This window comes from Mustela nivalis (assembly GCF_964662115.1).
Source record: "Mustela nivalis genome assembly, chromosome: 4".
Lineage (NCBI taxonomy): Eukaryota > Metazoa > Chordata > Mammalia > Carnivora > Mustelidae > Mustela > Mustela nivalis.
The window spans coordinates 145,031,662-145,059,539 of record NC_139023.1 but is presented as its reverse complement, the minus strand read 5'-3'; the positions used below and the strand labels follow the sequence as shown (position 1 = coordinate 145,059,539).

The window sequence follows — 27,878 nt, the reverse complement described above, 5'->3', positions numbered from 1 at the left end:
CCAAACAGCTATTCAGGTTCCTCAATGCTGTTATTGCAACATTTAAACATAGCAGCGAAATTTGCATTGAGGACGTGGGAGCACCAGAGGGAATATCTTCCCCTTGCTGATGTCCTCTGCAGACACAAGAAGCCAGGGAGTGGGAGGGAGAGGGTAAGGAGGGGTCACTGGGAAGAAACTACCTAAACGGAGGGCAGTTCCTCAGACACCCACTCAGCGCACTGCTCACAAGTGTGCCTTGGGTAAGAGTAGCCAGGAAGGAATATAGAAAGTCCATGGGTTCTGTGGGAGACAACACTCATCCTGTGGACCCCGACTTCACGTCTAGCACAAGAAGGCACTGCAGATTTCCTACGGCATTGAAATCAAAGTGCCCATTCCTATGACAGGTCAATCACATCAGAGAACAGGGTCCACAGAATCAGAGAATCTTCTGCCTGTTGGGCACCTTCTGCATATTCAAACACCCACTGTTTGAAGACCATTAGCTTCTAAAAGGGGTCCTTTGGCCAAATCTGGCCTCCTGTTTTTGTAAATAAAGTTTTATTGGAACACTGCCGGCGCACTTTTTTGTGTATTATTTACATTACATTCAAGTTCCAATTCATCCCAATGAAGGTAGTGACAGAAACCGTATGGACTGAAAGCCTAGAATTTTCACTATCTGGCCTTACAGAAAAAAAAAAAGGAAAAAAAGACAAACTCTATTAGTTTCCCTGGCTAAAAAAAAAAGCCTATAAAAAAAGGTTATAACCTTATTCCCTAATAGCAGCAGTGTTAAAGGCTTCTATGTATTAAAAAAGCAATTTCTTTAATGTATTTCACTCTGGCTGTCTGTGCTAACAAATGGGAATATTCTTCCTAGGTAGACAAGGAGCCCCACCACCTCAGAGGGAACAAGATCTCTGTGTTCCCTGTGGCCCTGAGTGTGTTTGCACTGGTTACTTGTGAATGTGAAGTTTCCATCGATGACAATTAAGTGATTCTAAATCCAACTGCTTTCCAGCCACTATGGTTTCTACGGTTTCCTTGAAGTGGGGCAGTGGTAGAGGGGCTATGGCCTGGGGAAAAGGTTCTTGACTGGGCTTAGGCATACTTGGGATGGAGAGGCTTAGAAGAATGGGAGAGTCACAGAAAAGAGGAAAAAAAAAAAAAGATATCAGAAAATCCAGTGGAAATGGAAGAGAGGTTGGCCTTTCCCTTCATTAGCCACTCCAGAAATGCTGAATTTAGTTTGTCTTTGACCTGGGTTTCCCAGCTCACCGGCTGCCCACGGAGCTAATGCGGTTAGAGCCAGATAACCGACTGTAAAAATGGCACCTTCTCACCCAGCATAAGGGCTCTCTGTAGACCTCCAAGTCATAGCTGCTCAATGTATAACAAAAGCAAGCTTTTATTGCTATTGGCACCACGGAGCCAAGGCGGCTGGTTAATGCACGCAGAGCTCCTTCTGGGCTGAGCACGTGGTCAGCACAACTATCTGGGAAACTCCCCTTCCCCAAATCCTTCAAGTACCAATGACGTGAGGGGCTGACCCAACCCCTAGGGCTGGCAGTTAGGAACATCGACTTGTAATCTGTAAGCACCACCAAATGGGGGAAGTGGAGGGGGGAGTGGAGAGGCTCCTCCTCATTCTCACTTAACGACTCCACCCTGGTGTCGTCTGTAGCCGTCACTTGTGAGAGGATAATTGCATGGTGAAGTGAGTGTCAACATTGTGAAAAGGAACACGCTAACCAGAACAGCTAGAGCCTTAAATGAGGCGAACCCTGGGCAAGTCCTTCCCTCAGAGGAATGAGAGGTTGTGTTGCCTGGCGAGGAGGACACGCCTGCCAGGTGGGAAAGCACTCTGGGGTGGTTGGGAGGATGGAGGAGAGAGAGACCGACAGCAATGGTCACCTGTGTGCTTGGTGCCAATGTGAGCCTTGATCTCTGCTTCCTCCATGGTGACAAAGTCACAGGCTGTGCAGCAGATGGAAAACATCCATTGCTCCTTGTCCACGTGGAGTGACATGTGGCTGACAAACTGGACATTGAGCTCGGTCTCAAATCCACACACGTGACAACTATATGAGGGGACGACAAAAAAGAAAAAAAAAAAACGGAGAGAGAAGAGTGATGCTCTGCGGTCCACTCAGAAAACCAAACTCTTATACACATGTATTCTCTCCCACCAAAAGGTTTTGCATTAGAAAATTCTTCGGGGGGCACCTGGGTGGCTCAGTGGGTTAAGCCTCTGCCTTTGGCTCAGGTCATGATCTCAGGGTCTTGGGATTGAGCCCCACATTGGGCTCTCTGCTCAGCAGGGAGCCTGTTTCCCTCTGTCTCACTGCCTGCTTCTCTGTCTACTTGTGATTTCTGTTTGTCAAATAAATAAAATAAAAATCTTAAAAAAAAGAAAAGAAAAGAAAAAATTCTTCGGCTTTCGGGATGCCTCTGCAGTGGTCACCGCGCCAAATGGATTAAGTGCCGGCATAAGGCCACAATTCCATCCATGCCATAACGATGCTAAATCATCATAAAGTTAATTAAAAATTACAGATTCCAGATGCCACACCTCACCTTACAGGTTCCTTTGGGCAAACAGATGTGGGGCAGCTTTGCCAAGGTATGAGTGGTGCTGGCACACTGGTGAGTTCGGGGCACCCAGCACACCCAGTGAGCTTCTCTCTGGCTCTGGAAACCCTCCGTGGAGCCATTGAAGGCACACAGGGCTCCTCGGATGGCACCACAGACAGGACCAAGTCTGGTCTGGGACAGTTCCTGATAGAAGCCACCCATCCATGGAGACATTTCTCGCAAAAGCAAGTTTCCACCAATCTGTGCAGTCTGCCCCTTGGGCAAGATGCTGACCCTGGGAATTTTATGGCAACCAAATCAAATATGGATTCATGGTTGAATGTGGAAGGGAAACACAAAATTCCAGGTACTGAAAACAGTAAGCCCAAGGGAAAATATGCAATGCTTTCAGGGCGATTTCCCCAGTTTTCAGATTTATTTTTCCTACTCTTTTTCTCCGTAGGACAATTCTCAGGTAGCAGCAAGGTGCTCTTACAAAGGTGGAAACTTCCCAGCTGCACAAACCAAAAAGCTAATAACCCCCGGACCCCTGTCACTCTCCAGAGCTCCACCCGAGAGAGCCACCTCCAAGACCATTTCCCTTTCAATTAATTCTACGAGGGCCACCCAGGCCAAGAGAGGAGTCAGCACAGCTTCTGGATTCAGTCTAAGCAAAGCCAACGTTAAAACGAATGTTCGCACCATGACTGAGAAGAGGCATCTCATCACACATGCCCTAGCACCTGGGCGGGAAGTGTTCGAGAAAGCTGGGCACCGTTCCATTCACCCCTCACCTGTAATAATAAGGGTGCTTCTTCCCATCACTGCCTTCAGAGGTGACAGCGCTGACGATGTCCTCCGTGTCCGTGCTCACCAGCTTCACCGAGTGCACAGTCAGGTGCTGGTTCAGGTTTGCCCGGCACTTAGCAGCATAGGGGCACAAGTGGCATTTGTATTTTCTTTCCTCTGCGGGGGAGGGGGAAAAGAGGGGGAGGGGGAAGCGACAGGAAAAACCCAAACTGCTCTTAAAAATGAATACCCAACACCTTGCAAGCGACCACTTAAAGCTCTCCAGGAAAGGAGGGCTCAGATCTCACTTCAAATGGGGACCAGGAGAACCCCAAGGTATTCTAAGTATCTAAAAGTCTTTATCCAGCAGGTCACTGTTGTATTTACGAGTGCCATCAAAGATTAAGTCAGGTCCCAAGGCAACTGGACCATCTGCTTTTTCCTAGACACCCACAGGTTCCTCTTCCCGACAGAGGAGGCCCACGGGGGCTAAAAGAATATTGTGTGTGTGTGTGTGTGTGCATGTGTGTGCGCGCACATGCTTTCCAAGTGTCAGCTGAGGGTGGGTGCTTAGCTGGGTAATGGAACACACAGCCTTCCTGGGTCTGGTGTTAAGAGAAGCCCCATCATTTTCCCTAAGCTCCAGGCCTAGGTCAGCCAAGACATCAAAAACTAATGAAATCAAAGGGGGGAAAAATGACTCGTGGGAAATAATTGAATGGGAAATTTTCACTTTATGTAAATAAAATTAAAAATTGCAACTAATTTCTTAATGATAACCCTCTCATAAAACTGACAATGTTTCAGAACTCTTTGCAGAGTGGCATTCTGAATTCATTTGATTCATCAAGCAAATTCTAGTAAAAGGAGCAGGCTTTGCTTTCAGTGGTGCAGATAAAGGTGGCCAAAGGTGGCAGAAAAAGCAAAGAGCAACTGCATTTTCTATCCCTGATTCTTCCTCTGTATTACTGAGCTTGGCTTTACAAAATACCATTCTTATCTACTTCACAGCGAAGAATGAGGAATGAGGTTTTCCTTCAACAAAATGTAAGGCATCATCATTCTTACCGTAGATGGTCCCCCACATTTGAAGAGCTGGTGGCCTGGGGCTTGGCGGGGTTCAGGATGGAGCCCCACAGTGCAGATAAAGTACAGTTCTTTCTCCCGGGGGAGAAGGAACTGATTTTTGTTGCATTAATTAAGTTACTATTTATTCTTCCTTTATCCTTTCCTAATTTGGTTGCCTTCCCTTTTGCAACACGCAGAATCAAGCACATTTCTCTACTATTACGTGAAGGTAAAGATAGCAACTGTTTCCCACCAGCTGCTCTGTCCCTCTGCTGCTCCCATTTACCACGCCAGGATGAAACCAATGAGATGGGGTGCAGCCCCGGCCCCTGCACCCTGAAGATGAGAGTGGTATGTTTCTTAGAGTTCCAGAATTTTACCTGGATACACCTACGTGTCTCTCTTTCCTCATCAATCCTCCTTTCAATACAAATAAAAACCTTTTCCAGGGTCGCCTTTGAACGTGCCAGATAACGTGGTTTGAAAGGTCGGGATAGAAACATTTCCACCACTTCCTGTTAAAACTCTCTTAGAGTAACTCAACCTCCCGAGAAGAGAGAAGCCGGTGACTCAGAGTGCGGAAGGCATCCGCGTGAGTTCCTGACTCACCTGTGTGCAGTGAGAGATGTCGAGACAACGTCTGCTGTCGGCCGAACACTTTCCCACACACATCACACGGGAAAAGCTGGTCATTGAATTTCCAGGATGGCAATCCATTTCCTGCCTCTAGTACTATCTTTTCTGTGTCTGGGCCAAAAGAGCAAAGCATCATCAGGGGTAAACAAGACATCGTGAACAAATTTTATTTTCGTCAACATTCATCAGGACTTTAACAAAGGCTTCCTTCTGAAGAATGTGCCTGGTAAGTGCCAGTAAGTTCCAGTAATCTCTGGTCTTCGTGTTCATTTCCGGTTTCCAAGAAGGATGTTCTCGAGAGTTGTGGTGGCAAATGGATTCCAATTCAAGACAAGTCTCCAGTGTTCTCTCTCTCTGTCACTAAAGGTGAGCCAACCAAGGCCTCTAGTAGGCTGGCCGCTCGGTTTAGCACTGAGCGCAGCATGGAGTCGGTACTCAACACTCGCTCAGTGGGCGAATGGCTGCGTGGCTTGTTAAAACCCCAGATATGCGCACTCTTGCCACCGGATGGCCAATAAAGAGCGCCTCATCGGATTCTGACAGGAAAACAAATAGTTGGATCCCGTGAAGGAAATATACTTCCACTGTCCTTTATGAAGAAAAGTTTTTGTTTTTTTTTTTTAAGATTTTATTTATTTACTTGACAGAGATCAAAAGTAGGCAGAGAGGCAGGCAGAGAGAGGGGGGGGAGCAGGCTCCCTACTGAGCAGAGAGCCCGATGTGGGGCTCGATCCCAGGACCCTGAGATCATGACCTGAGACGAAGGCAGAGGCTTAATCCACTGAGCCACCCAGGCACCCTTATGAAGAAAAGTTTTGCCCTACGTTCTGGGTTGTGCCAAATCCTTCATGGGGAACCTAACCTCATAGACTTGGTGATGACAGCTGCATCCTACTTGCTACAGATGTTCCCTGCCCCCTCTCCCCCTGCCCCATTCATATGTGAGACCCTAATGCCCAATCCCCCCCAGGGCTGACATGGGTGGGTGGTGCGGGTGAGTCTCATGAATGGGCTTAGTGCTCTTAAAAAGGAGGATCCCCCCCCCCCCCGCCATCCAAGAACTCTTACTCCTTTTGCCACGTAGAGACACAGCTAGCAGTAGGCAGTCTGGGACCTGGGTAAGGGCCCTTACTTAACTATACTGACACCCTGACTTTGGACTTCTGGTCTCCAGAACTGAGAAAAATAGATTTCCACTGTTACTATAAGCCAGCCTGTCTGTGGTACAACCTCAGTGGACACAGACACTACTCCACATAAAACTCCATAAGGCAGGAGGGCATGACCAAAGTTTCCCCAGAGGTCTCATTCTATTAGGGAAAGTGATGAGTGCCATGGATGACCTGTACATAACTCACAGCCACGACTGAGATGTGTGGACATTAATACATCCTTTTGTTCCCTTAAATAACAGTTCTTATTTTCCCATCATCATCCACAGGATTCCCTCTGATTTTCTCAGCTGTATTTCTTCTCAAGGAACTGTAATGGGCTGCACAAACGTAACTTTTACAGTGATGCAGGGAGATGGGTGACAGAGAGAGTATCAAAAAGGAGTGAAAGGACATGTTGATGAGGACCCTTGTCTGGGCCACTAAGAGGCCTCTGAAGGTCTTGCTTTGAACAACAAGACAATTTACTGAGTTGACAGCTTGTCCTTAACCTCGGTAAATGATCGTGGACCTTCTTAAAGCGCACTAGATGTTGCTTTATAGAACCCGATGCCAAGTGGTGATAATTAAATGGCAGAAAGAACTCTTCATAAGATCCACGTGGATGCAAATGCTCAGACCACCGGACAGAGACCTCAGCAGAGGAAACTTATTTCCCACAATGTAGTTAAAACTGCTTCCTGGGGCGCCTGGGTGGCTCAGCGGGTTAAGCCTCTGTTTTCGGCTCAGGTCATGATCTCAGGGTCCTGGGATCGAGCCCCACATTGGGCTTTCTGCTCAGCAGGGAGCCTGCTTCCCCCTTTCTCTCTGCCTACTTGCGATCTTTCTCTCTGTCAAATAAATAAATAAAATCTTAAAAAAACAAACAAAACTGCTTCCCAGATACAGACTTCCACCTGTGTTTGGGTGAGTGGGCGGGATCAGTTTTTGTTTGAATGCAGATTTGCCAGACAGTGTAATCTAAGGATGAGCAGAAACCAATACAAGTGTGTGTGTGTGGGGGGGAGGAGGATGGGGCGGGAGTGGGGGGGGGGTCGCAATCCTGTTTGCTCTGAGGCACCTGCCTGCAATCCCAACACTGATAAGGCCCATTTATTGATTTATCTTTGTTTGTTAAAACACAGCTCTTTGGGTCTCAGGGAGAACAGCCAGTTTTACGAAAGCAGGACCATGTGACTAAAACCCTGGTGGTGGTGGGGAGGGCAGGAAGGGGCAGAATGGTGGGGGGGGGGGAGGTCCTGGCCACTGAGCTGTTGAGGACACCAGATCCACTCTTAGATGACTGTCCTTGAACCCAAGCAAGCAGTGGCCATTCAGCCACGCAGCGATGAGAGGGTACTTTAGTGGTTCCTTTTAAGTGTGTAATCAAAATGGTGCTTCAAAGGAGGGCACCAGTCATAATCATAAGGAGAAGTCAAGAGGGCACAGGGTCTTCCAATAACATTCACAACTAGAATGAATTAATTGGGTCACATACCAAACATGTTGATGCAATTAAAAGTAAAGTAGTCTCCTAATAATTCTTTCAAGTATTAGTTACACACTTAAGAAGCTGAAGCATCATAAGAACGCCAATTCCCTCTACAAGCCTTAGAAAACTATTAAAACTATGGATATTTGCTGTAACTAAAGCAGGAAGAACACCGTCCAGACACGGTGAAGCGGCTAGAGGCATGAGGACCAGACCAGTGCTGGGGCCCAAACCTTGTCTACACCGGCTCCTCTGCCAGCTCCTCTGCCGCCGGCCTGCTGTCTCCATTTCTAGCAGCCACCCGTTTTCACTTCAGAGGCAGGAACAAGGAACCACAGCCCGTTTGCAGTGGGCCCACAACAGACTCGGAAATTGTAGCGAGGTGAGGCTCCAGGGATCAGTAGGTGGTGCTAAGGGGGGCGTTATTTTGACAAAACAAGCACCGGGTAACGGGCCATTCCTCCACGTGTCCTGAAAACAGGGCCCCTCAAATACCACTTGAAAAGCTGCAGAATCTTTTTGGATCCCTCCCTCCCTCTCTTTTGCCATATCCAGTCAGTCCCCAAAAGCTATCAGTCTGGTTCTAGGTGGAGATCTGAATGGGATGGATGGGCACCCAGCACGGACACGCTTGGGAATGTGTGTGGTTTGCCTTTCCGAAGCAGGATTGGCCCCCATTACCCCTGAGAATTGTCAACTACGGCCAGTCCTAGGCTCTGGAAGGGCAAGCCAGAACAGCCAGCACATTCCGTCTCTTGTTCTTGATGATCGACCATTACCAGAAATATTTCACTATGCTGGGGCGCCTGGGTGGCTCAACTGGTTGGTCATCTGCCTTTGGCTCAGGTCATGATCCCAGGGTCCTGGGACTGAGCCCCATATCTGACTCCCTGCTCCGCAGGGAGCCTGCTTCCTCCTCTCTCTCTGCTTGCCTCTCTGCCTACTTGTGATCTCTGTCAGATAAATAAAAAAAAAATCTTAAAAAAAAATATTTTATGATATTTACATTGTGAGCCTATTGATAAAGAAATATTTATAAAAATTGATTCATAGGCCTGCATTAGTATCTGTGAATGTAACCCTACATCCGGGAGACACCTGTGGGGACAGCCCCAGTGAGTATCTTGATTCCTAAGACACAGACACCCAGCTCCATCGTGTCCTGGGACCCTGGGACCTGAGTTGGTCTGGCTCTCACCGTGATCACAGGCCACAAGTTTCACAAAAAGAGTTCATGTTCCGATGGGTGTGTGGTGTGTGTGTGTGCGCACAACATTGTGGAAGCTAAGATTGACATATTTTTATGTAAAGTTTTTCTATTATTTGATTTTTAAAAAACTTTGGAAACGAACAAACAAAAGATCTCAACGATCTTTCTGGGATCTCAATTCTGCCTGAATGGAGTCATCACCTCTCACCATGGTTGCTAGTAAAGCCTCCCGAACAGCCCCTCTCCACACCAGTAGCCCGCCTCACTGGTTCCAGAATGGTCTTTTGGAGGCACAGAGTGGATGTATCTTGTCCTGTATTCCAATGGCCACTCCGGGCCAGGCTCCTTTGAATGCCTCCTGAAGAGGGTCATAATCCTTCTACAACCACCGCGCACCTTCAGCTCCCCACTTCACCCCCAACCCCCAAACGCTCAGCAGAGAGTCGCTTGCCCTTTTGGAAAACACATCAGTCACTCTGAGGCCCTCAGTAGTTTGTGAATCAGTTGTACCCCGCACTTCTGTACAACCAGTCCTGTCCAGATTTCATCATCTCGGTAAAGCCTTCCCGAGTTCCCCAGGCAGAATAACTCACTTCCCTTCCCCTTTTATTTCCATAAAAGTCCCAAAGCACTTTTGTGAATGCGTTCCTTGCACCACCTTCCCTGTTATTTGCTGACATATCTTCTGTATTACATCTATCGTTTTCATGCACAGCAGCCAGCGAGTCCAACAGGCAGGGGCGCTCCATAAATGCGTTCTCGGGCTCCCCTCCCCCTGGAGCAGATGGGGCTGGACGTGATTGACTTCTGCGTCGTCATTATTAGCACAGTGCCTGATATGTAACACGGGTGTAATGTGGCTATGTTGACTATATGAATGACTGAATGACAGCATCTCAGTGAGGCAGGGGATAAACACTGTTCTTCTTTTATAGTGGGTAAGACTGAGGCCTGGAGATAGCGTTTCTTAAGTTTTAAGGCCAATTCAGGGTGAAAATAAGGCTATCTGCCTTTTGAATAGGCGTTTTAACCTTAACCCAAGAACTGTGATTTAAGGAACATATCTGTGAGTCTGAGCCATACCCCAAAGGTTCTATAGCCTTACTTCCTCCCAATAACAACAAGCCAGAAGATTATCTTTTTTTAAGACAAACTTGCTGGTGGGCTTGTTGATTGGTTAACCCAGAATCCCAGCACCCTATGAAGAACTCTTCACATTCATTGTTAGAGCAACAAGCACACAGCTAGCTGAGCTCATTTCCACCTCAATTACCTTCTTCTGTTCTGCTAAGAAAAAAAAACAAGGGGTGCTTGGGTGGCTCAGTGGGTTAAAGCCTCTGCCTTAGGCTCGAGTCATGATCCCAGGGTCCTGGGATCGAGCCCCGCATTGGGCTCTCTTCTTAATGGGGAGCCTGCTTCCTCCTCTCCCTCTGCCTGCCTCTCTGCCTACTTGTGATCTCTGTCTGTCAAATAAATAAATAAAATCTTTAAAAAAACGAAAACAAAAAACTTAGTCTCTTTTAGATTCATAAGGAATTTGCTTTATAAGACTTTTTTTTTTTTTTAAGAATTTATTTATTTGACAGAGAGGGAGATCACAAGCAGGCAGAGAGACAGGCAGAGAGAGCGGGGGAAGCAGGCTCCCCGCTGAGCAGAGAGATTGAAGCGGGCTCGATCCCAGGACCCTGAGATCATGACCTGAGCCGAAGGCAGAGACTTAACCCACTGAGCCACCCAGGCACCCCTGCTGTATGAAACTTTTTACTGAAATATAACATTTAGCAGAAAATTCCACATACTAGTTACCGCTTTTAAAGTGTTCATCGTCATGAAACAGTTTGGAATATGGTATTATTTTAAAACATTTTGCTCTTTTTCATCTTTATTCCCATATCCCTTAGCATTTGTTTCATTATCTTAAGTAGCTGTGAATAAAGATTTTCTTCATTTCTTTTATAGCAAAATCCTCCTCTAATGGTATCTTTTTTATAGAGAGTCTCCCAGGATTTTGTCTCCTACAAAGCATTTTATTTATCTTCATCGTCTTAGGCTCTCATTCCTTGGATATCCATTAATTTTTCCCCCAAATTCCTGACTATTCAGTTTTATCTGATCAGTTGTTTTCCCCTCTAACTCCCCACCTGTGGCTTTTGTCTTGAATGTCATTTGGGACTTTCCCTCTTTCTTAAACCGGTTCCTGTTTTACCTGAAGTAAATAACGCATATAGGAGCAAGCATTTTTATCCCCATGGTACAGCTAGAAAAACAAGAGCCGAGTGGAAGGAGAGTCACCATCTTAGCAGTCCCAATACGAGGGTCTCCGCTCTTCCCGTTTGTGGGATTTATTCATAATGATGAGGTCTAACAACCGGTTTGGTATACCGTGCCTCTTATGACCTAGTGATCTAAGGGGACATGTTTCATTTCACGCGCGGATCCTGGGACGATAAACCTGAGCAAGTGTTTCTTGAAAAACTTCCATGAAATAAATCCAGCTGCTAGAATCTGGGAGGGGGTCTGACAGACTCAAAGGAACATTAGATCAAGTACAGAACTCAGATTGTTTCAAATCCATCCCTTTCGTTTCCATGAGGAAGAAACCAAGGCATAAATTCCAAGCCCTCTCCCACCCCAGGGCACCACACAACTTGTACAAAGTTAAGTATCAGAGGGGTGCCTGGGTGTGGCTCAGTGGGTTAAAGCCTCTGCCTTCAGCTCAGGTCACGATCCCAGCATCCTGGGATCGAGACCCATATCGGGTTCTCTGCTCAGCGGGGAGCCTGCTTCCCCCCCTCTCTCTCTTTGCCTGCCTCTCTGCTTACTTGTGATCTCTCTCTGTCAAATAAATAAATAAAAATAAAAGAATTTAAAAAAAAAGTTAAATACCAGAATCAAGGTTTTCATAGCAAGGAAGGCTCCATCCTACCCCAAGTTCAGGGAGAAACCTTAAGGATCTTCTCCTTCAATGTTTTCTTTTTACTTCTAAGGAAACTGAGGCCTAGAGAAATGAATTACCCCAGGTAACCCGGCTCATGACTCTGGGAGAGCAGAGACTTCAGACCCACGGGCTCACTGAAGCTCCTCCAAGCCTTATGGGATCAATGCCAAAGTCTACAACAAACAAGGAAGGGATTTTTCTTCTCCTCCTGTTCTTTGGCTCTGAGTTTAATATTCTTGGTTACAAGTGGACATGTGCAGATTTAGCAACAATTCACAGACACTAGGATTTCTTTCCATTTTTCTTAAAAGTGTCAGCCTAGAATATTTCCAGCCACAGAGAAGTTAGAAACTGTAGTATGTCGAGAGTCAGAATAAAGAAGGAACAAGAGGAAGATCAGATGGGAAAATCCTAAAAGCCATTTCTGTCTGAGGTAAACTAGTTATTCCTGACGAAAATTCCCTTGGGCCTTTCACTGATACTTGGGGAACATTTTTGGTAAGAAAACCAAACAACCCACCCCCACCACCCTGCCACCCCCTGCAAACCATACAAAAAAAAGAACAAGAACAAACAGGGCAAAGGAAAGGACTTGAGTTTGATTCTTTTCCATTCGAACACCATTTAGTCCCCGACTAAACTGTTTGCTTTGTTGGTGTGTTTTGCTGTATGAGAAGATCTCTGTACCTCCTGCCAAAACAATCTTCTCAAAGAACCATCTCGCAACCTGACTTTGGCAACAGAAAGGCGGAGAGGAGAAGGCTTTATTTGCTTAAAACTGTAAGCAAAAGATTGGCCAAAATGTGACCTCAACGCATAAAGAACTGTCCAGATTGACTAAATCTGCATTGGCTGCTGCAAGAGGAAGAGGCTCTGGGGCCGCCTGCATTTTCCATTATGACAGATGGTATTTTGATCATTTCTTTCTTTCATTGTCAAGCCTTGAGTTTCAAGGCTGATCTCAAGTGAAATTCTGAAATCCTGTGTATTTAGAGGCAGAATCCTGATAGGTGATTCTCTGGATAGATCCTGGCCCTGTGGGCTCCATCCTGTGGTTTCATGAGCTCTGCTGCCTTCTGAGGGCTGCTTGTGAATTGAGGAGTCAGCTGTGGTGAAGGACTCTTGGGGAGTTGACATCTCTGCTCTAGTGTCTGCAGTTCTTCTCTAGCCTTAATCTCCCCCCCCTTCTTAAAGGTCACTTCAACTTAGGGTAACTTGGCAGGTCGTACCAGATCTATTAGGTTCCCTAGGGTCACCTCTCTGCAGGTCTTGGTGTAACCAAATCCCCTTTAAGGACCGTTTCAAACACTCTCCCAAAGTGTGGGATTTTCTGCTGGTCAAGATGTCAGCTCAACAAACAGACAGGACAGCAGAACTACTGATCGTTTTGGTCAGTCTGTGACCAATTAAAAACACTGGGTGGTGCTTCTCAGGCACAAGAGTTCTCAGTTGATCTTCTGAATCTCAAACCTTACTGCTTACCCCAATTAGGGAGAGTCCACACACAGGCCCTGGGAAGATGAAACCCGTCAAGCATTTCCCCAAAACTTTCCAAGGAATAAATGCAGCTGGTAGAATTTGGGAGGGAGTTCTACCAAACTCTACTCAATAGAACATTAGATCAAGTAGAGGGCTCAGATTCCTTCAAATCCAACTCTTATATTTCCATGAGGAAGAAACCAAGGCATAAATTCCAGGTCCTCTACCACTCCAGGGAACCCCACAACTTTTATCAGAATCAAGGTTGAGAACCAGAATCAAGACTTCCACAGTTATGAAGGCTCCATCCTGCCCCAAACCTTATGTCATGGAAGAACCTTAAAGATCCTCTTCTCCAAAGTCCTCTTCTTACATTTAAGGAACTAAAACCCAAAGAACTTAAACAATTGCCCCACACTCTCATTCAGGCTCCTTTCAGCCTTGAGAAATCAATACCAAAGTCTATAGAATGGTTTGTGAAACTGGTTCTTAGTAAACATCCTGGGATCAACAGAAAAGTTGGACGACATTTTTTGCTTAGTACTAGGCAACAGTTAGCCTCAACGAAATTCTTACTGGTTGGCCGGTAATCTCTTAAGCTGGTAAAGAATAAGAATCATAAATGCTTCCTACATCTGTTTTTTTTTTTTTTTTTTTTTTTGGGAGGGGGGGTGCAGGGCATTTTAAATCAATAGAAGAAAACTGAACCTCAAATCCTCTGGCAATCAAAAACAGCTAGGACTTGGTACCCCTAAGTCCAGTGAGGCTGATCACATAGAACTTGAGAATTTCCAGAAACTTCTCTACGCATCCAAACATGGAGCATCACTGCAAGACTCTGTCACATCTGCCTAACTTAACCTTAAAAAAAAAAAAAAAATCTATTGGGAATTTGGATGTTTCTCCCACATTTTCCCCTCACTCATATTTCCAAGATCAGAGGCCTCAACAAGTGCTTACTGAACAAGTGAGACAGTCACATCACCAAGATCATGATTGTTGAACTAAATGGCAAACTGATTCTATGTTACAGTGTAAAAGCAAACTGACAATATTGATTCAGGAGTCACATCTAACGGACTTTGGTTATTATCTTGCCAAATACATATATCAGTGATCATCTCTCTTCTTTTTCTTTTTTCTTTTTTTTTTTTTTTAAGATTTTATTTATTTATTTGACAGACAGAGATCACAAGTAGGCAGAGAGGCAGGCAGAGAGAGAGGGGGAAGCAGGCTCCCCGCGGAGCAGAGAGCCCGACGTGGGGCTTGATCCCAGGACTCTGGGATCATGACCCGAGCCGAAGGCAGAGGCTTTAACCCATGAGCCACCCTGACAGTAGTAGGACTTAAAGTCTCAGCAGATGTCTCAGAACGTCCCAATGTTGAGGACATTTATAAATCTTCGTTAGAAAACCATTAGGCCTGAGAGCTATGTCCTACTTGTGGCTTTGTAACAGATACTGCTGATTGCTTACGTGATATATAACAGAGCTACAATTATTGTATTTTTGAGGAGGTTTGGTGCCCAATTAAAAACATGCCTTCCCAGCCTCCACTGCAGAGAGGTGCTAGCCATGAAACACAGTTTGAGCAAATGAGACATAGGTAGGAGTTCCTGCGGAGAGAGTCTCCGACATTCCCCCACTCCCTGAAAAAAAATGACAGTCTTGTAAAAAGGCCATTCACCCTGGGCTCTTTTTCCTTAGATGTATGGAGGGAGAGCAGACCTCTTTTAGCCATGAAGATGAAAACCATCTAATAAGGACTGGTAGAGCAGAACATTAGGAGGAGGCTGGGACTCAAACAGTTGCCTCCAGCCCTCGCCTCTCTACTTCTGAATTCCTTATTATGTGAGGGAAAAAAAAACAAGCAAATACAGATGCTCATTTGATTAAGTCACTGTGGGTAAGCTGAACATAACTGTAACAGATAAAGGCTGTATACCTAGTTTCACCCCATTCTGGCAGTTTATCTCCGTTAGGCAAAACAGTATCAGAGTTTATAAAAGGTATATCAATGAGATAATGCATAACTAACACAATAGCCTACGTTTATGGCAGATTTACCATTGTGTGAACTACTGCATTATGCAGTTTACACATATTATATTGAAACTTATAACAGCATTATGCATTGGTTACTGATATTATCAACCCCATTCTACAAAAAAAAAAAAAAAAAAAAAAAAAAAAAGAAGAGGAAGAAGAAGAAGTAGCGACTTAGGGAGGTTGAGCAATGAATTCAAGGTAACCCAGGTAGCAAGGGACAGCCTATTGCAAACCCAAGTCTGTCTGTTTCCAAAGCCCATATCCTTGACCATTCATTACATTATACTATTCTTTACCGTAAGATCAAAGAAGTAAATGCAAGCATTCTGGTTTCTTTTATCAGAGACAAATCTGCTGCAGCTTTGATTTGTTCTACTTTACATTTTCCTGTATTCACCAACCATCAAGAACAAGCATCTGCGATCGCATACATTTAAAGAGGGCTTTATTGGGCAACCCAAAAGCTTCCCCCAGGACCTAAATGGACAGATTGGAGGACTCAGAGCTTCCTCCTCATTTCCCTTGCCCACCTCCTCCTGTTCCTTCCTGGTTCTTGACTACTGGTGGTTTGCTGCATATCAAAACTCCAAGCACCTATTATGTAAATTTTACTTACCAAATTCCTTTTAGGTCAGCATTCACTTGCCTCAGAATAAGACCCTATAATAACTATTCTTCCAACTTTTTCCCAGGGAAGGAAAAAACAGGCACTCAAATGTGGAGCTAACCCACCGAGTATTAGATGATGGCAAATTTTTAACTCTGAGTTTCCTCCTACAAATTATTAGAAAGTATGGGGCCATATCAGGACATCTTGGGAAAAAGACATTATCATCGTCTGGGCAAACAGAATTGGACAAAAAGAGGGACCATTTTTCTCTTGTTTGGTGTTGAACGAGGTGCTTAATATGTACTTATTGAATAGATGTGGGGCTGAAAAAACTAAAGGAAAACAGCAGAATATGTTAAGATATATGAAAATTCGGACTTCTGAAAATACATCTTAAGGGATGAAGATTTTAACGTCCACATACTCCTAAAATTACATGATGTGCTCTGCATCACACCTCTAGAGTACTTTAAAAATATTTAGTATATTTCCTTTAAAATTCAAGTCACAGCCATCTCCAAACAGTATTCAAGTAAGCCTCTAGGGATTCTGCACTTCTCTTCACTAAGATTGGAACCCACTGGCATTCTCAATTATTCTAGTCCTCTTTTCTTACGGACAAGTCTTGATCATATCATCCATTCCTTTAAAGATTTCTAAATTTTCTTAAAGCCCTTATCAGCTCCCAGACACTGCAATATTCTTGTGTGACTACATCCAGTTTCAAATTTTCAGTCTTCTCTCTCTGCTCCTAATCTATTCAATTCTGTATTAACAGAAAATATGACTCTTTTATTTTGCCTTTCTCTTGACCTTGGGCTTTAGCACCTTATAAAATTTATGTTAGTTGATGTCAGCTTTAACATCTTTAGGCAACATTGATCATGAATATTTTTCTTCTTGACCCAGAAATGCTATCTATTAGATTAAACAGAGTTATGTGTTTTCATATGGTAGAGATTTCTGTTTGTTGGTTTATTTAATGATTTTATCCCCCCCACTAGGGATCATAGACAGGATCAGGAAATACCTTATTAGTTAGGTAGGAGAGAAGGGAAAGGATTGTTAGTATTTTCCTATGAAAGTATGCCATAGTGATTGGCAGCCCTGGTAATTTGTTACTAAGAATAACAAGTAATACAGTTGGCAAATATTTTATTTTTAAAACAAATATATATCAGGCCATCTCCATAATAGTATCATTGTTAATAGTTCGAATATCTCTGGCTAAGGTCTACTTAGCACTTACTTTGTTCCAGGCATGCTGCTAAGGCTAAGTCCTTTGCTTGCATTATTTCATTTAATCTTCACAACAATGCATTAAGATTGGTCTCATTAGGGGCGCCTGGGTGGCTCAGTGGGTTAAGCCGCTGCCTTCGGCTCAGGTCATGATCTCAGGGTCCTGGGATCGGGTCCCGCAACGGGCTCTCTGCTCAGCAGGAAGCCTGCTTCCTCCTCTCTCTCTCTCTCTGCCTGCCTCTCTGCCTACTTGTGATCTCTGTCTGTCAAATAAATAAATAAAATCTTAAAAAAAAATATTGGTCTCATTATTATCTATATTTTATAGAAGAGAGAAATCAAAGCTCAGAACCATTAAGGAATCGGCCTTTTCTCACAGAGCTGCTCAGAGGTAGAGCCAGGATCTGAACCCAGGATACTCAACCTAGAGGAGTGTGTGTGTCATCTCTGGCTTCCCTTACCCTACAGTAACCCTCTGGGTGTGTCCACGGGGTGTGTCACTCCTTTTTGTGAAGCATCTTTAGTCTCAGTATCAAAGTAGAAAAAGGCTGACAGTGGCTGGCCTGGAGATTTTCATAGGCTGATGACCTTGATTTGGACCAGGTCCTACAGAGGCCATGGTCATGTGTTTCATTTTTCTCTCTCCTAGGTGGCAAGTGTCACTGCATTCTATGGTCCCAGAAGAAAACACAGTCTTATCAGCTGCCTTGAACACAAATGTCCCTGTCGAATACACTATGGAAGGCTTAACGTCAATTTAATCCTATTCTAAACTGATACCCTATTGACAAGGGGTGTGAAGAATTGAACTTGTATATGAGAGTTAGGGCATTATCATTATAAACAGAAATAAATGGAAAATCTGAGCCACTTTATTCAATCATTTCAGGATTGAAAGAATAAAAAATGGATTTTTGGCTCATAAACCAAACATGTAAATATCTATTGGCCTGAAAATATGTGAAGAAACAGATGATACTCAATGATACAACTCCAAAGTAGTTCAGCAAAAGGAAAAATCTAAAAAGAAAAAAGTATCTTCCATTTAGTTTGAAAATTGAATGGAAATCAAATAAATTAAATACAAAAATATCAACTGTAATATTTCAGCTACAAATCAAACTATTAAAAAATCAAATAACAGATTTGTACAAACAGTGGCACTTCCTTCCACTGTATTGAAAATGTAATACTTTCCAGCTGTGTGTCCTGTATATGGTATATGTCCTGTAGGTGCTATTTGTGTACTTTACTTACATATTCTGATTTGGTCATCTTTACTTCTCCTCTATCTTTACACAGATCTTAAATATAATAGACAATACATATTTGTTGATTTGGTTAAGATTTCACTAATTATAGGCAAAGGAGGGAACATATGCATTGATGCATGACAGATGTAAATTCAAATAAATCACAGGCAAATAGACAAAACGGAGAAGTCCGCATCTCTGTGGTACCTTTTCCCACCCCATAACAGAAAGCCAGTACCATTAACTTTGATGATGAAAGTTCAACATTCTTTGGAGACTTGCCCTCGGCAGAATCTCTGCCTCACCTTCTGTGAACTAGGGAGAACTAAAAAGAAGGCACCTTATTCCTTCTAGTTTCAAGAAAGCCTGAGGTGTGGGTCAGCTAATTGCCTAACATCATTTAGTAAAATCCTGACTGTCAGTGAACCCGTCTTAGCGTAGTGCCCTCCTCCCCCCTGCTTCCCCACATGCTCAAGTTCAGGTTCTTAATCACACCACAGACCGAAGGCTTTGCATAACTAATCATTCTCCAAACTGAACACCGTATTAAAGAACATGTACTATAGTGGAGAACAGATGTCACCATGAGAATCTTATTTTATGCTATTCCCCACTTTTGGCATGTGCACATTTGTAACCTTAACATTGCATGAACAAAGATTCTTGCATTTAATATTAATATGGGGACTCACAAATGCTCCTCGAATTGGAACGCTGCCACATTCTGATGAACAGCGTATGGCTGTTTTTTCAGCGTATGAATTTGCCTCAAGGTCCTGTTGGTGTGTTCGGAGCTGAAAATGTGGTCACATTCTAATCTTACAGGAGATAATGTCAGGTGAAACTCGTAGAGATATCCCCATTTCTCATTTAAAAAGCACACACATACCCGACACTGTAAAGGCCAATGGAAAAGCTCTTTACTTATCAAGATCAAATCCACTGAGTTATTTCTACTGTTAAGAAACAACATCCTTGGGAGAACAGGGCACTGAATAACACCAAACTGCAAATACTTGCCTGGCAGGTAATCCTGGATAAAAAGTGAGTTTCCAAAGGGAAGGTTTTCAAACAGAGAGGCACACCTGTTCTTCCAAAGTGAAGGTTTAACTCAAATGGCAAACCATGATACCTAGACTAGGGCTGTTAACCACACATGTGTGCCTGCCACGTGATGTCAGTAACTATCAGCTCCTTATGGGTAGTGACGGCGTCTGCTTCTTCTTCCTTCACTGCATCACTTATAGATAATACCACCGCATTACTAAGGCACCATGATAATCCTAAGTAAGCCCTTCTAACCCACTTTTGTCCTAAGGCACAGACTGTGGAAGTGCTGAATCACGAGTTGGTCAGGCTCATGTGTGCGGGGCATTAGGCACGTTTAAAAGAAGAGAAGTAGGGGCGCCTGGGTGGCTCAGTGGGTTAAGCCGCTGCCTTCAGCTCAGGTCATGATCTCAGGGTCCTGGGATCGAGTCCCGCATTGGGTTCTCTGCTCGGCGGGGAGCCTGCTTTCCTCTCTCTCTGCCTGCCTTTCCATCTACTTGTGATTTCTCTCTGTCAAATAAATAAATAAAATCTTTAAAAAAAAAAAAAAAAGAAGAGAAGTAGAAGCAGCTGTCATTTCCCACAATTCTTTGCTGTACCTGTTGGGCTAGAGTAGGGTGTCTCATACCAGTGGCTCCTCGGCTAAGGCTTCCAACTTCCTTCCAATTAGAAGCCAGTCAACTAACAATCATAGAAAAATGTGTGAAAGAGAATTGGTTGTCACTTCTGGGCACCCATATATTTGGCCTATTAGTTGAATAGTCTTGTCTCTATATGGAGATAAAATGGTCTCCTGAATGCAGTAACCCGCTCCAGTGTGACTCCATCGAACCACTTCTTTGTGCCTCGATGTGCACCCTGTCAAAAGGATGCTAACATCCTCTATATTCTATTAGGTGGGGAAGGATGGAACCATTTGATTCCACAGGGTAGAAAAACTTATCATTTGCAACCACGTAGGATAGAGATTATTACTTCATTTCCCACTTTAATTGATCAGCATGAAAGGTTTTTACTCTTTTGAGTGGAGTGCTGCTGAAGAATACATGTTCCAAAAATAAATAACAACATACACAGATACGTTTTCAATTGTCTGTATATACAGTATCTCTGGAAGGATGCCATGAAAACTGGTATCACTGGTTGAGGGGCAGAGAAAGGGGAGGATTGGGGAGGGAAAGGGGGCGGTAGGAGCCAGGAGCAGTGCCCTGGCGGTGGAAAGAAGGGTGGGCGGAACCCTTTATCTCTTCACTTGCAAACTGAATTTCCAATCAACCCTAAAGATTTGGAATCATCTCACCACTTACCCTCTTAACACCTTTGCAGGAAATACAGCAATAGCACCAATAATAAAATCTACGGAGAGTTAATGATGTACCAGGCACTCTGGTAAAGTACCTCATGTCAGTTATAGCAGTGCTTTTCCCAAACAACCTATATGGTAGGTGCTGTCCCTTCTTCATAGATCCTGAACCAAACCACACACGCTGATTAGAAGTGGACATGCCGGGGGTGTCCTTCCAAAGACATCCCTGAGTTACACAATTCTGGGACTACATTTGCAATGATGACTAATCAATGGAATCCTAGTATGATCTCATATTCCAAAACAAACACTGAGGTGTTGAAGAGTCTCCCACAAACAAATCATACTTGGTCCAAGTCAGAGTAGGAGTCTCTGTGTTAGAGAAAAGAGACTCTAGAGAACAGAGTAAGTACAGATTTTGCTCTTAAAGGCGAACTCTCTGGCTTTATGTAAAATTATTTTCAAAAGCTTCATGCTGACCTTTACAGACTTTCCCTCTACTACTCTTCTATAATAATAGCCAGAGGATTATCTTCCTATCAGGTTAACAACTGTTCACCTGGTCTCTCACATGAGTATTATGCTTTGTTCAAGCTGGCCAAGGAAGGATTTGCGAAGTCCCTAAACTTTTCCGAGATTATTTCTTACAGCACCCCCCCCCCAACAAATGCTGGCTTACAGAACGGACTTGGTCCCCTTTTATGGGAGCTTTTCACCAACATAAGGCAACTAGTCTCCATCCCATTAGCTCCTTATATGCCTTTGTTTCCTGTATTCATTTATTTTAAAAAGAAAGAGGAAAGGAGTTGGAACCCTTCTTTTTCTGTTTGGAGCAATTAATTACTCTTGAATTACTCTTCAAGTCATGAGTAATTTTTCAGCTGATACAATAATATGTTGAGTTTTAAGAGATCAAAGCTTTTGTGGTAGAAATGAAAATGATTTCTCTGAAAATTCTCATTGTACTGTTAAACCCAAATGACTTCTGGGTGGTTACTAGCCAGCCTACTAAATATTTTGGCATGGGTCGCTGTTAATAGTTTTCATTTCCATATGACTGTATGAAATTATTTTCTTGATCATTTTCTGTCGGTAGAATAATAATGATTGCTATAGAGTCATCATCTTCGTTCTTCCCTGAATTTAAGATGAAATGGATAGAGAATCATCTTGTTAAGTTTTATGTTGTGAGGACCAAAGGGACTTTGAGAAGAAAATCACCCCAGAGTATAGGGCCTGTAGAAAATACATCCTGCCCTCAATGCAGCAATATGTACGATTTGCATTTCTACCACTTCGTATAGTGGTAAGACAATAACCTGCTTTCAGAGTTTACACTAGGAAAAAGTATGAAATGACCTAACAATGAACATGGATATTCTGCGGGCCAAACTATACTATCATCAATGTAAGATTTTCTTACACACACACACACACACACACACACACACACACACACACACACTTGCAGCTTTAAAGCTATTCTAATTCTTACTTTTACTCATTTGCTTATTAGAGCTGAAGAGACAATGTCAGGGAAGGAAATATAAAATAGTGTAGAAAGTAAGACAACTACAATCATTAATAGATCTTCTGAGCTTCCATGTTTTTACTGTGAGTTCTTGAATTCCTTTATGAGGAGTAAAGAAAATTATCAAGTTTAGTGAACTTTGTTGGCTCAAAGCGGAAATCTCTGCTAGCTGCTGAGAAATTAACAAACATGAGGCAAGATTATGTATTGACAAAGCAGTTGGAGCATTAGTTGTCTACACTGACTAGTCTACTGATGTGGCTTCATTGTAAGAAGCTGGCAATCCACTGGTTCATGAGTTAGCTCAAATCTACATCAATTCCAGTTCAGCTTTATCTTCACTTCAAATCAGATCCTACTTCCTTTTTTATTAAAGGATAGTGGGCATAGAATGTTACGTTAGTTTCAGGTGTATAACATAGAGTTTGCACAACTCGAAGCCATGTTGTGAGGACCAAGGGGACCTCACAAGTGTAGCTCCCATGTGTCACCATGCAAGGCTGTTACGATACCACTGATTATACTCTCTATGCTGGACCTTTTGTCCCCATGACTTATTCATTCCATGGCTGGAAACCTGTATCTCCCACTTCCCTTCACCCACTTTGCCCACCCCCTCTCTCCCTCTCCTCTGGCATCCAACTATTTGTTCTCTATATTTATAGGTCTGATACTGCCTTTCGTGTGTCTGTTTATTCATTTGTTTTGTCAAAGCCCACATTTTGATTTTTTATTGGGGGTGAGGGTTACAACTCAAAATTAGGTCAAAGCAACCCATATTTATTGAGATTTTAAAACCAAATGAAGTTAATAGATATGTGCTTAATAAGATAAGGCTCAAAAAAATAAAGGCTCAAGTCAGCCTATATGAAATCAGTCAGGTGCAGGAACCCCATGATAATAACAATGTTTAGAGCTCTTAGTCTAAGGTGCTATGTTAAGGGCTGTTCTGAGCGATTTAGATGTATTAGTTCAATTATCCATATTATAACCCTACGCATTAGATGTTATCATTATTAGCAATTTATAAAAGAAGCAAGTCCAGGCACAGGGAGTGGAAGAAAACTTGCTTAAAATCAACTCAGTGAGCAAGTGGTAGAGCTAAGATCTGAGCCCTGGTGGTTTATCTCCTGTCCTAATACCGCTTCTCATGTGATTTAGGATTAATGTACCAAAATGAAAAACAGACCATGGTAGATGCCATCGTAGTCTCTGACCTCTATCCTCACCAAAGGCCATCTGAGATTATTAAGCAGTCTTTGGTTTCCTTGACCTTGAATTAGCCTAAGACAAGGTATTTAAGGCAGAGAGAGCTTGCTGTCCTCCAACACCCATGGGTTTCTTCTTTCTTTAATAAAGGCACCTCTGAGTTTTAGCTGGACATGGGACTTCATAACAAAACATTATCAGTCTCCCTACCTGGTAATCTTAGCCACGAAACCACGTTCTGGGAAAGAGGATGAGCACAAGAGAAGGGCACAGCCCCCTGATCTCGCCCTTCAGAGGGGGTCATGCCCTCGACTTCCTTCTTGCTTCCTTGCTATTTAGGATGTAGATGGGGTAGTGGGCACTGGCGCTGTCATACTGGACCATGAGATGGAAACCGTGCGTCAAGGATGGCAGAACGAGATAGAAGGAGCCTGAGCAGCCTGAAACCGCCACAGGAACCTCCCACAGTTCATACTCTGGCTGCTATATGAGAGAAAGAGAAACTTCCACTGATTTGAAGCCACTGTTATTCTGGCCTTTTTTTGCAGCCAAACTTTCTCCTAAGGAATGCATGTAATTTCTTGTATCATTTAAAGGATGTTCAGTTAGCTTACGGGGTGTATGTAGGACTCTCACTCTATCAGGCGTGTTCTCTGTTTCCTGAGATTTTAATGATAATTCATGGGCAAGACTCTGTCGTGTTTAATGCTTGTTTTTCAGACCACTGTTCTACCGGAATAGTGTCAAAATTGGCCAACTGTTTACTATGAAACAAGCACAAGTGTTAATAGAACTATTAAATAACCAAACTGTCGCTTAGAAACTTGAAAAATATTCTAGAAATGCATGTTTACACACAATTGAAGTGGTATCATTTAATTCATCTATCTGGCCTATGCGTTTGAGCTTTCAACATGCCCTTGGTATACATCTGCCAACACCTAAGGCAGAGTTTCTACCTCACCACTATGGACATTTTGGACCAGCTAATTCTTTGTTGTTGAGTCTGTTCCATGCACTGTAGGATGTTTGGGAGCTTTGCTGGCTTCTACCAGCCAGAGGCCAGTGGTATCTGTCCCCTTAGTCATGACAATGAAAAATATCACAGACCCTGCTTAAATGTCTTCTAGGAGGCAAACCCCTCCACCCCTCCCCCCCACCCCAAGTTGAGAACCCTACATTTCATATATCCCTGGCGGCAGCTTTTGGGAAAGCAGAGTGGGTGACTATTTAAATTGTAGCAGGGAGACAGACAGGTAGATTCTTAATATACTTTTCCAGGATAGTGGTGCCCTGGTGATTACCAGGGGCAAGGAGAATGAGCTGATTCTTATTTTTTAAATTAAGAAGTTCACCAAGCTTTCAATAAGAAAATTCACAGGGTAGTAAAAAAGTCATAGGCATAATTCCAAGCACATTTAACTATTAGTCCAACTTCCTCTATCCAAGGTTAAGATGAAAATAATTGTCTGTGTGAGGTTAAAAAAAAAAAAAAAAACCTCTGTGTATGAATAGAATTCTTTTATAGAAACTCTAATGATAGTAGAAAATGTGACCCTTCAGAATTGAGAGCACTGCTCTATTCAACCTCCAGTTCCTCTTAGCCTTTATATGTTGCCAGCACCGTATTTTTCAGACATTTAGATATTATATACGTGTAAAAAGTGAGAATGAGTTGCAGGTATTTTCAAACATGTAAGCTTTTTTTAGCCCCGCCAGTCAAGTTCTCCTACCCTGATACCTCTCTCCATACTTAGTGTTAAATCTATTTCAGTGAATGGAACTGTTCTATGTTCCATGGGATCTGCTCATTCAAAGCAAAGAGTATCTTCAAAATCTCTCTTTTATTAGGAAGAGTTGGGGAAGAAGTGTTCTCTGAAATGGTACGTCAGGCCTGTCACCTGCCCTGAAAGGGAACTCGGGGGGTGAGGTGAGGGAAAAGCTGTCACCCTGCATTTCTTTTGGATCACTACACTCATCAGGAAGGTCCCCAGCACCTTTGGCACAATTACTGATTGTCAGGGTGTGGGAAGCCAATCAATTTGATGTTCATTTTCATCAACAAAGCAGAAGTAATGCCCCAAGGGTGGGATGAAAATGACATTATGTTTTAATTGAGAGCATTCTCTCTTTGCTGATTTCTGGAGTGGGTGGAATCCAAGCCGCATCTTCTTTTCTCTTGGAGTGTTACATATGCTTTTAAAAGTTTAGCTCATTGCTGCAATCCACCATTTCCACAACCCAAAACCTCCATTATTTCAATCCGAGCATTTTAGCCTTCACGGAGGTGGGGGAGGGGTGGATGGCAGGAAGGGTGAGCTATTCAGAGCAAGAGATTATTTCCAAAAATGGAAATTAAAGGCAATACACTTATCCCTTATCTAACACACTGAATAAGAATGAAGGCTGAGCATTGTCATAGTTACCTACACCCAAGAAGGTGCAAAACCAAAGACCAGTTCAGGTATTAAGGATCCTAATAGTTCAATTAAAGACAGAACTTTAAAAATTCCTTCTATCTTTTTCCTCCCACTTAAATTCACTTTGGCATCACTTTAAGATTTTGAAAAGCCATTCAGAGACATTTGTTCTTCAATGAAATTCATTCAAATGTAAAACATCATTACTTTCTCTTTCTTACCTAGATACAAAGTCAAGTATTACCAGAGCATGCTGGGAAAGGGTTTGATTTTTTTGTTTTGTTTTGTTTTTAGTACAGTAGAGCATAGCTTCAAAGGTCTGGTTCCAGAGTGATCCAATTATTTCAATGCAAATGGGAACTGGGATCCAAAAGGTGCCGGGGCACAAACCAGCCTGCTGAGTCAAAACCAAAGACGGTAGTTCTTGGATTTGCCAGAAGGGAACCCAAAGGTGGGAAAAGACTCCAGGTATCCCATCCATTAGCCCAGTGATGTCCAAATGTCCGTTTGTGACCCACTGGCAGATCATGAAATGAACTGAGGGGGTATCAACCAGCATAAAAAAAAAAAAAGAAAAGGTAAAATAAAATTCGATAGATTAGAAAATATCAGATATGGTACATGTGTGAAGATTATTTCATTCATCTGTCTTTATCTATCAACCACCTCTCTGTATATTTTACATTGTCATTTAGTACACACAAACACATACTTACATATAAACATGACATTTACTCTGGGTTTTGGTCAAAAAAGCTTGAAAGATATTCCAACTCAGTACATCATTCCACTTACTTTATTATGATAAAGTCTCTTAAGAGTCCAACTCTATTAAAACAAATACATAAAACAACAACTATCCTTTTCCTAGTGCAGATTTACGACTCTTTCTTCCAGGAATTTCTTTAATCCCACACACCTCAGCAATTAAAAAAAAAAAAAAAAGGAGAGGGGCCCAAGCTTGTTACCACCTGCAAGAGGGTAAGAAAATCACTTCTTTGCTAGCGAACAGTGTATCAGAATCACTTCCTAGTTCCTCATTTGCACAAACCAAGAGTCATGTGGGAATTCAGTTGTTTGCAAAAGGATTTGGAAAGTGTTATGGATGTAATCTGGAAGGAGTTAATATCATCATCTCTAGAATGTCAACCACACAATCTGACCTCTGAGACATCTTCTCTGCCTTCCTTTGGAGCAGAGAGGTTTTTCCAATTGATCAAAAGATTCCTTATGAATCAGTGTATATGACTCCCCATGACTCTAAGAATGTAATAGAGTTAGCAATATCATTAGCTTGAGCCAGTAATGATTTCCCAAAGGTCTAACTGCAGGTTTATCCCAGTTCCCCAATAAAACAAAAATGACTTCAATGCATTCTGTTTGCTAAGCACACAGGAACATCCTGGTTGGGTTATTTATGCATACCAAAAAAGAAAAAACAATCCACTTTCTCAAAATGGATGCAGTTTTCCTTAAATTAATTTCTTTTTGTTATACCTTGTTCTAATACATAGTGTGAAGAGTGGCCACCCTTGCTAGGGAATAATTAGTTGACTTAAGAACTTCGTTTTTTTTTAACTATGAAATCTCTTAAGTGGAAACTTCTGTTTTAAATTGCAAAGCCTTTTTAGAATTTTTTTTTAAGATTTTATTTATTTATTTGACACACAGAGAGAGAGATCACAAGTAGGAAGCAGACTCCTTGCTCAGCAGAGAGCCTGATGTGGGGCTCGATCCCAGGACCCTGGGATCATGACCTGAGCCAAAGGCAGAGGCTTAACCCACTGAGCCACCCAGGCACCCGCTTTTAGAAATTTTGACCAACATGCTTTCACATGCAACCAGGAAATGAACACACACCCACCCAAGTGAAAATAGGTATCGCTGGACCAC

The 27,878-nt window shown here is 43.0% G+C and overlaps 2 protein-coding genes across 11 annotated transcripts in view; one reads left to right on the top strand and one right to left on the bottom strand.

The window, feature by feature from the left end:
- The window catches only part of ZNF827 (zinc finger protein 827), a 168,404-nt gene that overhangs the window by 13,962 nt on the left and 126,564 nt on the right, over positions 1-27,878 (bottom strand). For all 10 annotated transcript variants that reach the window (XR_014311049.1, XM_082728252.1, XM_082728246.1 and 7 more), the window contains exons 9-11: positions 5,026-5,163; positions 3,354-3,525; positions 1,900-2,066 (exon numbers count right to left, since the gene is read on the bottom strand). Coding sequence is in view for 9 of the 10 variants with exons in the window: in XM_082728252.1 (XP_082584378.1) it covers positions 1,900-2,066; positions 3,354-3,525; positions 5,026-5,163 (477 nt within the window). In the remaining variant the exon portion in view is untranslated. The remainder of the gene's footprint in view (positions 1-1,899; positions 2,067-3,353; positions 3,526-5,025; positions 5,164-27,878) is intronic.
- The window catches only part of LOC309863450 (uncharacterized protein C4orf51), a 95,855-nt gene that overhangs the window by 65,127 nt on the left and 2,850 nt on the right, over positions 1-27,878 (top strand). The gene's annotated exons all lie outside the window — the stretch shown is intronic.